Genomic DNA, 16,158 nt, shown 5'->3' with positions numbered 1-16,158 from the left:
CTCCAGGCTAACTGGCTATGAGAGTCCGCTGTGTCTGCAGCGGGAGAGCTTCTGTGCTGGATCTCTAGGGCGGTGCTAATCTCGCGTTTGCCTGAGGCTATCCGGCCAATGGCTCTGCGTAGGGCTTGGGCGGGGCGGGTCCCCGGGGATCTACAGGGCAGGCCGGAGCGAGCAGTTATGGCGGCTCTCAGTTCCGTCCCTAGGGGCTCTGCCTCACAGAGTCCCAGCAACCGCTGCAAACCTCGGAGAGAAAGCTGCCTACGAGTTCCGACCGAAGCCAGACAGTCCCGCTTCTCCCGTTTGAGTCTGGGTCCCTAGAGACTCGGCGGGGTCTGGAGCTCAGAGTCTGAAACTCCCTCCCGATTGAAAACAACAACCATGCCCTCCGCCGCCAGCCCGCTCCGCACGCACTCCGCACCTTAGTATTTCACTTTAGCACTGCGCCTCCTCTGAGTCTGGGTATGATATTCTCCTTCCTCTTAGTTGTAGAATTTCCACTCAGCCAGCCTTCCTGTGGTTCTGGATGATGTCTGTTCCGTCATTTAGTTGTTTTTTGAAGTGGTTGTTCGAGGCAGCAATCTCCGGCGTTAACCTATGCCGCCATCTTGGTTTTCTCGGTGATTGCTATTTTCAAGGCTGCTGTGGAGTTGGTGAGGAGTGAATGAGGCAAGTTAAAAAGGCACAAAGCTTGCTATTCTTGATGAAATTCAGCAGTTTTTCTTGAATAAATGCTCCCTATTGTTAAAGTCTTTGGTTTATTTCTAGAATTCTGAAAAAGTTTATTCTGATCAGCTGGCCAGTGTTCTTATTGCTTTTTATGGAGGAAATGATTTTTGGAAGTCCTTAGTCTGGCGTTTTCACTAGCATCACTTTGATTCAAAGAATTTAACCCATACCTGAATACCAGAAATTGCAAAAGATTTTCTTAGAACATGGGTTAATTTTTTCTTAAGTATCATTTCTTCCTTCCTCCTTCTACTCAGCCTCACTCCTTTCTAGTTGGGGTAACCTATCTTACCAGCTTGTTTTATGTTCTTTCAAACCATATTTTGTTGATTTCATTTCTAATGTGTGATGCATCTGTGTGTATGTACTTTATGGGGGTTTTCTAAACATTACAGTTTACAGTAAGTGTGTTTTGATGTGCAACTTGCCTTTTTTTTTCCCTCTTAACTGCATGTTGGGAGATCTTTCTATGACACACAGAGATATACATTTAAGTGTGATGGTATTTCATGATATCGAAATACCATGGGTTCCCTAACTGTTCCATGATTGATGGTGTTTTAGTTTGTAATAGGCAAGAGAGCTTGAAATAGTGCTAGAACAAATCTCTTTGTATATGCCTCTTTATGTATGAATATTTATCTAGGATGGCTGTTCAGAAGTAGAATTGCATTATTGTAGAGTATGTGTATTTAAAATGTTAAGATTACTTTATAATTTTCTTCCCAAAAGCCTAAATGAGTTTACATTTCCAGCATGTATGTGAGAGTATCTGTTTATCACACCATCTCCAATACTAGATATGACCAATCTTACACATTTTTGACAATCTGGGCAAAAATATCTCACTTATTTTAAAATATATATATATATGTTTAAATTATATATTCTGGGACATCACTACTGCTACCCCAGTAAGTAATAATTTTTAATATTTTTTTACTCCTTTTTTTTTAGGGAATGGCATTTACATTACGAGAACGACAAATGCTTGGTCTTCAAGGACTTCTACCTCCCAAAATAGAGACACAAGATATTCAAGCCTTACGATTCCATAAAAATGTGAAAAAATTAAATTGCCCTTTGGAAAAGTAAGAATTGCTTAGATGTTTAGTTTTTATTGATGTTATGACCAAAAAAATTGGGAGTATTGTGGTTATTATGTTATTATGGCATGAGAAACATACAGTCTCATAATGAAGTTTGTGTTGTAGTCCATCCCTGTTATTTTTATAATGATCATGTATTTTTCATTGCAGTGAATGCTTCACTTGTTTTCCCTATTGTAAAATTTAGGGAGAAGGGGGTCCTAATATATGGTGGCAGGAGAAGATTTGATTTTGGGTGGTGGGCACACAGTGCAATATATAAATCTTGTAACATAGAAACCCACACCTGAAACCTATATGTTCATGTTAACCAATGTCACCCCAATAAATTTAATAAAAAATAAATAACCCCCAATGAAATATCCTTTAAAAAAAAAAGTAGCAGAAATCAGTTTTTTATGCTCAAAATCACAGAGCATTTCAAGTTCGAATGGAATAGAAGCAAAGCTATCATCTAATTTTCATCCAGTCTGTTCAATAACTTTTATTGGTCATCTACTTTGTGTGTGCCACTATACTGGCCCCTGAGGATATAAAGTTGGTAATATTCAGTCCAGGACACTTTAGGGAGTGGAAAAGAGGAGTAACTGAACCTGGCTGAGGCAAACGAAATGTATGTCCTCTACAATAATGCACAACCCTTCCTTCTAGGAGCTCATCAGTAGATAGTTGTGTTTATGTCTGAACCATGCCAGACGGGCAACATTTCTGCCTTTTATTTCATAAAGCTATTCAGTCATTATAGCCCAATTATTTGTTTTCTTCCCTGTGTTGAGAAGAAATCTCCTTCCCTTTAATATATACCTATTGGTATTATTTCTGCCCATGGTAACTATATAGAAAATATTACTCCTCTTCTTTTTTTTTTTCTTTGCCTTGTCTGCAAGGAACTCAAATTATAAGAGAAAGTTTATTTAGAAAGTCACAGAGGTTAAAAAAAAAAAAGGTGAGCCAGCTGGGCTGCGTGGGCTCAGAAAGGATTTACAGAAACAAAAAATGGGCCCTAGGAGCTTAGGAAAAGGAAAGGCAGAGAGAATGAATATACCTGGGGGAAGAAGAGGAGAGGGGTGGGTGTGCTCCAAAGAGAGAGAGCTTGCCCTGGGGAAAGAAGAGGGTGGGGAAAGGCATGGGCTTGCTCAAGAGAGAGAGAGAGAAAGAGCATGTTTATTTTTCTTATTTTTTAAAATATATTTTATTGATTTTTTTACAGAGAGGAAGGGAGAAGCATAGAGAGTTAGAAACATTGATGAGAGAGAAACATCGATCAGCTGCCTCCTGCACACTCCCCGCTGGGGATGTGCCCACAACCAAGATACATGCCCTTGACCAGAATCGAACCTGGGACCCTTGAGTCTGCAGGCCGATGCTCTATCCACTGAGCCAAACCGGTTAGGGCAATTTTTCCTCTTCTAAATGGAATCTGTCCTCCCTATTTATTAACTGAAAATTAGCACATCAGTTATATTCTACATACTTTGCTAGTTCCTGGAATTGTGGAAGTTTATAAGGTGATAGTCCCTAACTCATTATCTCATATAGGCTGGAGGGGAGACAGAAAGTGGAGTGAGTTACAGAAGAGAAGTAGGTTGTTTTGGGATCTAAAAACAGGAAATCTAATGTGACTATATGTGTCATGGGGATTGAGAAGAGGCAGAACAGGAACCGAGAGAGCCTTCCACCCTGAGCTGCTTTCGGAGAGCATGAGTATAGGACTGTGCATGAGTATAGGGTTTTCCAGGCAAAGGGTTCCCCGTAAGTAGCAACTCCAAGGTAAGAGTTGTGATGCATTGAGGAACTGAAGTAAATTCATTATGAAGATAAGGGTGAGAAGTAGTTAGAGGTCTTGATAACTATTTTAGGAGCTTAAGCCTATTTAATCATTTTTGGAGCTTAAGCCTATTTAATTTTTGTTGATTTTTACTCCTGGGTGTTAAATAATGATAATTTAGGGATTTGCTTTCTGGGAGGGAATTGGCCTTCTATTTTAGATGGCTACACTTACCTTTCAGAGGACAAAACTTGGAATGTATTACTGGCTGATGTAGATATTATTTACTGTGCTTAATTTCAGATACATCTATATAATGGGAATACAAGAAAGAAATGAAAAGTTGTTTTATAGAATACTGCAAGATGATATCGAAAATCTGTTGCCAATTGTATATACACCAACAGTTGGTCTTGCCTGCTCCCAATATGGACACATCTTTAGAAGACCTAAGTAAGGCTTATTTTTAAAAATATATATTTGAAAATGATTATTATGTAGGAGAAATATCACTCCGTGACACTTATTACATTTCTGTTTTATTTGTTGCAGTCTTATCTCAACCACATTTCTCACCTCACAAAAGCTTAATTTGGACAAAAAGGGATTAGTAAAAACCCAACACATTCGTTTCTTTCATTTTTGTAGAAATAGTATCATTCTTCCTTAACTTTCTTTAAATTATTATTGTTAGAGGAACTGTGCATTTTCATACCAAAAGAAAAGGTACTCTTTTTTTTTTTTTCATGGTAGCAGATTCTCCAGAATTATTATTAATGTTTTTGACAATCTGGCCAAATTAAAAGATTGATTCTCATTTTTTTGTCAGCATTCATTTTTGTCATTTGTTGTTTTTATGGATGTTTATAAAGTTTTAATTTCACAGCACTTCCAGTTATTTTAAGTGGAAAAGACTGGAATGGGTCTTGACTCAGGTCTTTGAATAAGTGACCTTATCCCTCTAAATCTGTTTTCTCATCATAAAATAGTGATACCAGTACCTGCCAGAGAGATGCTGAGAAGGTCAGATGAGGAAACTGGTGTGACTGCCAGTTGTTTGTAAACTTCTAAGCATTATATAAATGCTATTTTTACTTAATTTGAGTTTTCTTGTCTTGTTCTTCTATTATTTTCCTCAATCCTTGTATGTTTCCCATGTCTTACTTGCATATTGACACAAATGTAGAAATCCAAACAAAATGTGATAGTATTTCTCTTCAATCTCCCCTCATCTAGTCTAGTGGCTTTCAGCATTAATGTGCATGACACACCTGTGGGACTCACTTGAAATGTTGATCCCTGCCAACTCTTCTCCTTTTAATTCCCAAGAGTCTGAAGACAAAGAGAAAGGTCTGGAAGTGTGAATTTAATGAGCGCCATGGGTGGTGGTGGTCAGGTATCACTGGAAGACTCTGAGAACACTGTTCTGTGTGCTGCCATCAGTTAGTGGGTCTGAAACATTTCTGTGATATTACCCAGCTTTTCAGCTCTTTTATAGTTTCTTTTTCATGTAGAACAGTGGTTCTCAATCCAGATTAAAGAACAAGGGGAAACATAAAAAATACTGATTCTTGGGCTCCCCTTGTGGAGATCCTGATTCATTTAGTCTAGAGTTGGACCCAAGTGTTGGTGTTTCATAAAAGCTCCTGGTGTGATTCTGAGGTGCACCAGAGATGAGAGCTGATGTGAAACATAAGGAGCATGGCTTCTGGATGAGGGCAGATACTGTGTCATTTATGTGGTATACTGCTGCAGTGTTTTTTGTTTGCTTTTTACATAAAGGATGGTCAGTAAATCTGATCTAAACTCCAAGCCAGTTAAATCAGAATTCATGGGGGCATTTTTAAAAAGTTCATCAAATGATTCTGTTATGCAGTTATGGTTGAAAAACGCTTGAACTAAACTGATTTGAGCTAGGATAGTAAAGCCAAAGTGAAGATACCAATGAGAAAGTTAGTTATAAGAATCAGTTTAAGGCAGCGGTTCTCAACCTGTGGGTCGCGACCTCTTTGGCGGTCGAACGACCCTTTCACAGGGGTCGCCTAAGACCATCCTGCATATCAGATATTTACATTACGATTCATAACAGTAGCAACATTACAGTTATGAAGTAGCAACAAAAATAATTTTATGGTTGGGTCACAACATGAGGAACTGTATTTAAAGGGCCAGAAGGTTGAGAACCACTGATTTAAGGGCACTTGATACCTGTTGGACCTCATCTCTGCCTGCCCTATTTTCTAGAACCTGTGTTTTGGTTTTGGTTTCCTTCCTTCCCTTCCCTTCCACTCCTCTTCGTCCCTTCCCTCCCCTCTTCCTTTTTTGAAGTCTGGATTCATTATCTCAGTTGGATAGCAGTATACTGTGTGTTTAAAATAATTTCACTTTTTCCTAATGCCTCAAGGTAATGTCTTTTATATGAAACTACCGTACTTTTCTTCTCTTCCTTCCTGTTCTTCACATTTCAATTTTTTCAGTTCAGTGAATTGTAGCAGTAGTATATTATGCTCTTCTGAATTGGTGGTTTATTTTTAAATTGCTTTTTACTGGAGGTATATTGGGTTTATTTGAAAATGATATGTGGATGCATTTCTTCTTGTGTAAAATGATCACATCATTTAATAATAATCTTTGTGGCAACTACTATGTGAGCAATGTAATTACAGTTTGAAGATGTTTGAAGATGTAGTTGAAAATGTTTGAAAATAAACCAGTGTGATTTAGCTAATTCTGCTTGGAAATTATACTGTGTCTTGATGTTTTATTAAAATACCTAAATATTCCAGTTATGAACAAAGACTTAGAAAAAAACAAAAAACTGTTGTGAAATGCAAAGGTGTTTTTGTTCTGTTGCAGGGGATTATTTATTTCAATCTCAGACAGAGGTCATGTTAGATCAATTGTGGATAACTGGCCAGAAAATCATGTTAAGGTACTAATAGCACAACCTTCCTTTTCACAATGTTATTTCTTTCCTTGTAACTTACCTCTAAATTTCCAAGAACAGTTTTTCATTGTTGCTCTGATTTATTTTGCACTTATATATACATGCAGATTTAGTGCTCTGAGGAGATCATGATAGTAATAACTACAAAATGGGTAACTGGTATAAACTTAGACTTTGGGAAAGAAATTGGAACTAGTACACAAAGTGAGCTTGCTCACTATCGATACCACTGGTGTCTCCCGCCTTCTCTTTATTTCTTTTCTATTTCAATTAGTATTAATGTTTCCTATTTTATTTAATATTAACCAAGTACTAATACCATATTATTAAAATAACATAAAACTTTTATTTGGTGAGTAATGGGGAGGATTCATTATGCCTTTTTTCTTCTAAATCTAAGGTAGATTTAGATCCTTAAGCAAATATAAAACTCTTAAAGTTTCAAATTTAGCAAATGTATTGGTCAATCTGGCTGCCTTTCATAAAATAATAAAATCTATTGACTTAGATCTTCTGTTAGGTTTTAGTATTTACTACATGCAATAATCTCACTTGCCTTTAGTACCTTTTCTTCACCAAAATAACCTTTGATGAGTAATCATTAGTTCTAATGATCTAAAGAAATTTGGTCAGATCATTAAATTCACTATATTATCTTAAAATCTTGTAGGTAGGTATATTTTTTACTCTAGATCTTTTTCTCTTTCATCATTGCTAAGGTTTTTCTTGTTTGGCCTAGATTATTTTGTTGGAGTATCATGTTGCTTATTTCTAAACTCTCATTTTTCTGTTATGGTTAATCTCTTTACCAGAAGTTTATTCTCTTTCCCTGTTTAGTCTTTGTGAGGCATTTGGTTAATCCTCCAGTCAGAAGCATTATGTTCCTAAAGATAGGAAGTCAAATCTAGTTAGTGCTCTTTTTGACATCTACATTCTAGAAATACTAGAATTTTAAGTATGCTTGGTTGGTTTACTTTGGAAGATAGTCAAGAAGCAATTTTATTTTTTAAAGTGAGTGTACAAATATCAAGAATTTTTTTTTAAATGCTTTTCTGTAATGTCCCCCTTTTTTTTTTTTTTTTACCATTTCTAATTAATTATTATTATTCTTTTTTTGTAATTAAGGCTGTTGTGGTGACTGATGGCGAGAGAATTCTGGGTCTTGGTGATCTGGGCGTCTATGGAATGGGAATTCCAGTAGGAAAACTTTGCTTGTATACAGCTTGTGCAGGGATACGGCCTGACAAGTGCCTGCCTGTGTGCATTGATGTAGGAACTGATAACCCAGTGAGTAAAACCATTTTCCCCCTCTGACCCTCCTTCCATATTAGATATTTTTTATTTCATTCCTCTTTTGAAGATAATATAAGAAGGAAAATTTTGTGATTAGATGTTAGTCTTTCTCTCAAACTCCGCTTTTAATATCTATGCAAATAATAGTAAATTAGCCTATTAAAAGTGTCTTGAAATAGAGCAGGGCAGTAAGGTTTAAAAAACTATATTAATAATTTATTTTGTGATTATTGTTTTAAAAATATGTTTAAACTGGTTATGTAACAAAATCATTTTATTTTTACATTTGGTCTATTTTATAGGCACTGTTAAAAGATCCATTTTACATGGGCTTATATCAGAAACGAGACCGATCACAACGTTATGATGATCTAATTGATGAGTTTATGAAGGCCATTACTGACAGGTATTTTTTAAGTTTGAGTATATAAAAGCATCTTTAATTAAAGAAAAAAATCACAGTTTTGTTTTGTTTTGTTCACCTCTTATAAAGGTAGGTAGGAGATTAAATTTTGAGAACTTTGGTTCTTTCCTGCTGATCAGACATGCTGATACATGGTGATAACCTACCCACTCTGCCTTGCTTTCCCTGAGTTGCCCAATATATTTTGCTGTTGTTGTTAATCCTCACTTGAGAATATTTTTCCGTTAATTTTTAGAGAGTGGAAGAGAGGGAGGGAGGGGAAAAGAGATGGGGGAGAGAGAAACATCGGTGTGAGAGAGACTCACACACGGCCCAACTGGGGCCTGGGATTGAACCTACAATCCAGGTATGACCCCTTGACTGGGGGAATCGAACCCGTGATCCTTTGTTGTGCAGGCCAGTACTCTAACCACTAACCACTGAGCAACATTGGTCAGGGAAAGTTGTCCGACATCTTGAGGGAAGTCTGCACTCACTGCTTCTATCAGAACCTCACTGTCCAGTTCTTTCAGCCCTTGGCATCACGCTCATTTCCCCATTCTGGTGAAACTCTTGTGCCGCTTTCATGTTTTAAATTTCCTGACCATTTGGTCCTCTTCTCTCTCCATCTGTCTGCAGCATCTCACCAGGTTTTGCAATCCTCGAAATTCCCTCTTCTCTTGACTACCAATATTTTCCTAACTTGGTCTTTCACCCACCTTTTTCTTTCTTTAGTTATCTTCATTGGTTCTTGCTCATTTTTATTACATGTGAATGAGTACATGGTAAGCTATAACCTTTATGCATGTGACTCCTCCCCCCATGAAAACCCATCTATGCAGTCCCACCTCCCTCTGAGGCCTGTATTTCTAACACCTGGAAATCTCCACCAGACATTTTGTTGCTCTTTCATATTCGTGTCCAAAACAACTCCTTCCCATTCCAAACTGCTTATTATCTTCTGTGTATTCAGCCTCTATTAATGGCAGTAACCTTCACCCTATTGCCAAACCTTTAAACTTGGTGTTATCCTTGACTCTTCTCCTTCTCCAGTCCTCAAATCCAGTTGGTGGTACCACTCAAATGCCTCAGAAATAGATCTCCTCTCTCCCATTGCTACAGTCTTTCTGCACATTCTCATCTCTCTTCCGGGTTTTTCTAAACCATTTTCCAATTACTCTCCTTTCCAGCTCTTCTCCACATTACCACCAGATTAAATTTTTTTAAAACATGTACTTCATTATGTCATTCTTTTGCTTGAAATCTCTAATTGCTTTTCTATTGACATAGGGTAAAGTCTAAACTCTTTACTTTCATGACAAAGTCCAAATTCTTTACATTTATGACCTAACCCTGCCCTGCCTTTTAAATTACTGGTACATAGGAGATATTTAAAAATTTTTCAGTCAAAGTTGACACATCTAAAAAAACTAAACTTTTCATTATCCTAGAAATTGCCATCTCCCCTACTTTTCTATCTTATACAGTCAAATGGCAGCTTCTTAGTGATCCAGGTTACCTTAGTATTTTAACAAACTTCCTCCTTACTTCCCAGTTGGCCTCCTCATCAAGTTCTGTTTGTTTATTCTAATGTCTCATAATCTTCCTTTTTACTTCCTATGGCTTCTGCTTCCGATCTTTTGGTCCTCGTGCTAGAGCAGCCTCCTAGCTGCGTCTCCTGGCTTTCTCCTTTCTCCCCACACCAATCTGTGCGGCATATTAATGGCAGGTGCATCATTCCTAAAGGGAGTTGTACATGAATTCTTTCCTTCCCTGAAGCCTTCACTGATTCTGCACCAGATACAGAATGAAGTCCCCATTCCCTAATTGCCATGCAAGATCCTCCTTTATCTGGCCCAACTCACCTTAACCAATTTCTCCCTTTTCATATAAAGCCAGACTGTTGAAAATTTAGAGTCACCAAAATATGTCTTGCTTTTCTTCCTACCTTTTGACTTTCTGTTCTTCTTTCAGGGCCCAAATAAAGTCTCACCTCCTTTGTAAACTTTCCCTTATTACCTCATTTCACCAAGATGATTGGCGTCTTTTTCTGAATGCTCATGAACTCATGCTATAGTAGCCTCCTAATCTTGAGTGCTTCCATTATACATAATTTAAAATAATAGTTGTTTAAAACATAGTAGACATTATGCTAAAACTTTACATTTGTTATTTCATTTAATCTTCTCGATTATTTTTTAACCTTTTATGTATATACTTCCTGTATTGCTGTTTAACTGTTAATGTAATGAGTATACATAGCTAATATTATACATTTGAGATTCAGAAACAAAATCTCTCTCTTTTTTTAAGAAGTTATTTGGTGCATTTATGTGCTGGGCACCCTTATAGGCACTTGGAAATAGTTTATGCAGATTGATACTCCATAGGCTCACCCTGGTACTACATTCATTTGAAGCACCCTGTAAATTTTCTGAATGAGAGATGGATTTCTACATTTTGAGTCTAGTCTTTCATAGACTCTGAAAATTGCCACATGGCATTAAATGAACTAACAACATATTTTGTAATGCTATCATAAGGAATATTAGACAGGAAAGCTATTTAGTAGTGGCTTTTCAACACAACCATTATGGGTTTTGCTGTTTTTTAGGTATGGACGGAATACACTTATTCAGTTTGAAGACTTTGGAAATCATAATGCATTCAGGTTCTTGAGAAAATATCGAGAAAAATACTGTACCTTCAATGATGATATTCAAGGTAAAGCAAAAAGAGAACTTCAGGATTTTAATTTCTATTTCTTAAACCCTTTTTATGTGACCACTTTTTTATTTTTAAAAATCTTTATTTTTCTTGTAGGGACAGCTTCAGTAGCTCTCGCAGGTCTTCTTGCAGCACAAAAAGTTGTTGGTAAATCACTCTCAGAACACAAAATCTTATTTCTTGGGGCAGGAGAGGTAAGTTTCTGTAAGCTGTTTTGAATTTAAAACCAACACTCATCTTTAGAATTGGAAAATGGGGCATAATGAGCTTATAATTTTGAGATAGATAAGGAGATCTTTGTAATTTAAAATTTCTGTTGTAAAGTAGATAATTTAAAATATGCTTAGAGAATATTACAAAGAATCAGCTTGTGTGTGATTTGTAAGGGAAGAATAAACCAAATATTCCTCATAACAAAACATTATAATTCAAGCATTGCATCATATTCTTGTGTTTACTTTTTAAATTTTTGTTCTGTTTGACAGGCTGCTCTTGGAATTGCAAATCTTATAGTTATGGCTATGGTAGAAAGTGGCCTCCCAGAAGAAGAGGCACAAAAGAAAATTTGGATGGTTGACAAGTTTGGTTTATTATATAAGGTAAGGTATTTAAAACTTGGAGAAGCAAAACGATGTTGTTATAATGATATTTTTAGTTTGATTTTTAAAACATCAATTTTTAAAAATTTATATCTCACTCGACTATCCAAATTGTACTAGTTGGGGATCTTACAGTATGTTCTCAACAGAAATCCTCCAGTCTAAAACCTTTGTCTTTTATAAAGACTCTTGCTTTGTATTCAGATCATAGTGTCTGTGTTGGCATCAGACTTACTCCTTCCTCGATTTCCAGACTCTTAAGAGACCAAATAATCATGCAAATAATATTGTACTTGACCCCTCTAAGACTAGGTTTTTAATTGGAACTCAGACTATTCTAATTAAATTGTTAGCAGAACATCTGATATTTGAACAAAATTCGTTAACCCTCTGGTGGTCATAATCCCCTTAGCAATCTAATAGAAATCTATGGATCCTCTCCCCAGAAAAAGGCACATTTTTTTTTTACTACTTAAAAAACAAGTAATCTTTAATTGGTTTTTTGGGGGGAGTGGGGGGCATCAGTTTGTTGTTCCACTTATTAATGCATTCCTTGGTTGTTTCTTACATGTGCCCTGACTGGGGATCCAACCCGCACATAATCTTGGCATGTCAGGGTGACGCTCTAACCAACTGGCTACTCAGCCAGGGCAAGGCATATATATTCTTAAGGCCAATTCATGGATAATAAAGAGCTTCTATCTGAGATTGACTTAGTGTCCTTTGACATGCCTGTCTTCCTAGCGTTGATTGTCATTTTATTAGTTTAAGAAATGCCTTATAGCTTAGATCTAGAACACATTGAAATGTAGGTAAACTATATCATAATTGAACCTATCCCTACACAGTGCTGTACTTTTGCCTTGTATAATCATATAGCAGTTACTTGTCATTTACATCTTTGGAGCAAGCTTATCGCAATGGACTTTGCTCCAATTCTGTAATCTTTTCTTCTTAACTAGTACCAATATTCTATTAGTACATTTTATCAAAAGATAAAATGAAAAAGTGTGTGAGTAAAAAGTCTTGAGTGGTTTAATTATACATAATAAAATAATAGTTGTTTAAAAATATACCAGACATTGTGCTAAAACTTTACATTTATTATTTTATTTAATCTCAAAAACTGTATGGAGCCCAGCCTATGTGGCTCAGTGGTTGTGCATCGACCTATGAACCAGGAGGTCACGGTTAGATTCCCATTCGGCACATGCCCGGTCGCAGCTCAATCCCCAGTGGGGACTGTGAGTGAGGCCGCTGATTGATGATTCTCTCTCATCATTGATGTTTCTGAAATGAATAAAACTATATATTTTCCTCTCTGAAATGAATAAAACTATATATTTAAAAACAAACAAACAAACAACAACAACAACACTGCCCTAGCCAGTTTGGCTCAGTGGATAGAGCGTTGGCCCACGGACTGAAGGATCCCTGGGTTTTTTCCCAGTCAAGGGCATGTACCTCGGTTGCAAGCTTGATCCCTGGCCTTCTTCAGGGTGTGTGTGGGTGGCAACCAATCGGTGTGTCTCTTTCACACCAATGTTTATCTCTGTCTCTCCCCCTCCCTGTCTCTCTAGAAATCAATGGAAAAAATATCCTCCAGTGAGAATTAACAAAAAAACCCCACAAACCTATGGAATTTTACAAACGAGGAAACTGAGGGTTAGAAAGGTCAGGTGACTTTTTCAAGGACATCAGCTTATAAGTGATAGAGTTAGGATTCTTACCCAGGTAGCCTATGAAGCCTGTGCCCTTAACCATTCAACTAAGTTCCCTCTCAAGTAAACTATAACTGCTATGTTAACTTGTATATAAGATGCAAGGATTATAAGACATACTTTTGGAAAGCTATTGGGAGGATATGTAGTTTTACTGGGACATAGTAGATGGGTGTTTCTTTTTGTGATACTGGTTTTCACAAATGTGATTCTTCATCATATTTGTAACTAGTGGCCCTTGTTGAAAGGAAATTAATTAGAAGAAATATTTTAGTATTGCTATTCGTCCTTTCTCTATAATAGAAGTGTCAACCAAATTCACGATTGACAATGACAAATCGAAACCAAGGAGTGCGATTGGCACCAGCGGGAACTTTATATGAATCGTGCATGCGCGAGTCAACTTTTAGCCTTTTATAGATATAGAATAAACTTGCTTAATTAGACCTGCTTTCTGATGTAGCTAAACTTTTTCCAGCCCAGTGAAGCACCCCAACTTCTCTTTCAGGGAATTGTCAGCAACACAGCAGTAAATATCAACACGAAGCAGATTGTTATTGTAGATCATGCAGGGAGAACAAAGGGTAAAATATTTAACTGCAGCAGTGTTTAACTATATTCTGTGCAGTGAGAAAACCTGAAGTCATTTTCAAGGTCCACCATTTCTTCTTTTCAGTCAGGTCAGGTTTGTAAACTTTCTAAATCTTCATTTCCTGGCTAATGAAAATAGGATTCCACCAAGTCTTCTCTCTACCTACTCCAGGACTTCTGTGAGGATCAAATGAGATGAGGCATGGGAAAACTCCTCACAGACATTTGGTTAAAGTGTGAAATGTTTGCATCTGGCTATAAAGCAAGTCATGTTCCTGGGCTAAAGAAACTGCAAAGAGGCTAGTCGCTAGGGAGAGGAAGCTGAGCATTGTTCCGTGACATCATTACCCGGACAGACACTTGGCATGTTAGCCTTTATATACAGACTAGAGGCCCAGTGCACAAATTCGTGCACCAGTGGGGTCCCTCAGCCTGGCCTGCGGGATCGGACTGAAACCAGCTCTCTGACATCACCTGAGGGGTCCCGGATTGCGAGAGGGCTCAGGTCAGGCTGAGAGACCCCACTGGTGCATGATCAGGGTGGGGGAGGCACACGGGAGGTTGACCAGCCGGGTAGGGACCGCAGGAGGGCTCCAGGGCATGTCTGGCCCATCTTGCTCAGTCCCGATTGCCGGCGTCCAACCCCAGCGGGTCCAGGGGTTCCCAAAGGCGTAGACGGAGTCGGCGAAGAAGGAAGGACATGGAGACAGTGTTCAGTTGATCAGCAGCCTAGCCAGGATCTTCAGTCAGGATCTCCAGCCAAGTTCTAGTCTGGATCTCCAGAGAGGTTCTGCTTCGGATCTCCAGCGAAGTTCTGGTTAGGATCTCCAGCCAGGTTCTGTGTCCAGTTGTCTTGCTAGGTTCTCCAGCCAGGTTCTCCAGGTTCTCCAGCCAGGTTCTGTAGCCATGTTCCCTCGCTAGGTTTTCCAGCCAGGTTCTGTCCAGGTTCTCCAGCCAGTTTCAGTCACCAGGTTCTAGTCAGGTTCAGTCCAGGATCTTTTGCCATGTTCTCTCGCTAGGTTCTGTCTCTAGGTTCTGTTGCCAGGTTCAGTCCAGGATCTTTTGCCATGTTCTCTCACTAGGTTCTGTCTCTAGGTTCTGTTGCCAGTTTCTGTCTAGGATCTTTTGCCATGTTCTCTCCAGCGAAGTTCTTCTGTCTCTAGGGTCTGTGTAGGTTCTGTCTTCTTGGTTCTGTCTTCTAAGTTCTGTGTTGTTACATCTGTATTTATACCAGTTGATTCCAATCCTATCAATCTCTATTCCAAAGGTTAGGGCGTTTCTTATCTCCATTCCAGGGAGTAAAGATTATGTAGCTTAAGCATGATTGTTCGTAGTTAAAGTGATTAATTACCCGCCTGGCACTTAGTTAAGAGGTTTTATTCCCTCCCTAACTTCAGGGGAAAATCCCTACCTGGGGAAACAACCTTTCTCAGAGACCTTGGTTAAAACACATAGTGCCAAGAAGGTGAGCAAACATATTAAGAACCGTATGCCATATATGCCAGGTCCCTTGAAACAGCAAGGATGGACTGGCTCCCGGCACCCGATTGGCTGGATCCCAGCAACAAGTTAACCTACTGGTTGGAGCATCTGCCCCCTGGTGATCAGTGCACATCATACTGAGTGGTTGAGTGGCCTTAGCATATCATTAGCATATTACGTTTTGATTGGTTGAATGGCCAAGTGGTCGACTGGATACTTAGCATATTAGGCTTTTATTATATAGGATAAGTCAGTTCTAGAATGCATATAGTATTGGTTAGCACAGTGAGAAGCTCCTCCCTGTTCATCTGCAGCTTCTGAGTGTATTTTCCTTTTAGTCTAAGTAGCTTGACCTAATGAATTTAGGCTTCCAGTCTCTCCTGGTGTCCCTAACGCTGCCCTCCTTTTTGAGACTGCTCTGTTGAACCATCGTAGTGGAGAGCTGTGTTTCTCTTGGAGACAAACATAGCATACGAAGCCATTATTCTGAGAGCCTCCACCTGGTGAGGCTGTATCTCAGTCCTTTAGTTCACTTCCCAGCCAGCAATGCTGTGCAGATTTTCCCAGCCCTGCTGGTTTTTATCTGGGTTATTCTGGAGCTCTGATGGAAACATTTGCAGGGGATGTCTTCTCTTTTGCCAAAGTCAAGGTATGGATTTCTCTGCCTGGTTAAGTTTTCATCCATGTTTTGCCTGTTTTAAATCATTGAGAAGCGTTTCATTGTTTTCCTGTCACTGGTACCTCTCCTTGCTTTGTGACACTACTAAGAATTTGACACTACTAAGCGTTTGG

General features: G+C 38.4%; 1 protein-coding gene across 1 annotated transcript in view; it reads left to right on the top strand.

The window, feature by feature from the left end:
- ME2 (malic enzyme 2) overlaps nt 1–16,158 on the top strand; it is a 49,987-nt gene that overhangs the window by 19,859 nt on the left and 13,970 nt on the right. Inside the window, exons 3-10 of the mRNA XM_036322653.1 lie at nt 1,684–1,817; nt 3,907–4,056; nt 6,460–6,535; nt 7,676–7,837; nt 8,146–8,249; nt 10,861–10,970; nt 11,070–11,167; nt 11,459–11,572. Of these exons, the coding sequence (XP_036178546.1) occupies nt 1,684–1,817; nt 3,907–4,056; nt 6,460–6,535; nt 7,676–7,837; nt 8,146–8,249; nt 10,861–10,970; nt 11,070–11,167; nt 11,459–11,572 (948 nt within the window). The remainder of the gene's footprint in view (nt 1–1,683; nt 1,818–3,906; nt 4,057–6,459; nt 6,536–7,675; nt 7,838–8,145; nt 8,250–10,860; nt 10,971–11,069; nt 11,168–11,458; nt 11,573–16,158) is intronic.

The sequence above is a fragment of the Myotis myotis genome, unplaced genomic scaffold (genome assembly GCF_014108235.1).
Source record: "Myotis myotis isolate mMyoMyo1 unplaced genomic scaffold, mMyoMyo1.p scaffold_m19_p_9, whole genome shotgun sequence".
Classification (NCBI taxonomy): domain Eukaryota; kingdom Metazoa; phylum Chordata; class Mammalia; order Chiroptera; family Vespertilionidae; genus Myotis; species Myotis myotis.
This window is presented reverse-complemented; position numbering and strand designations above follow the sequence as displayed.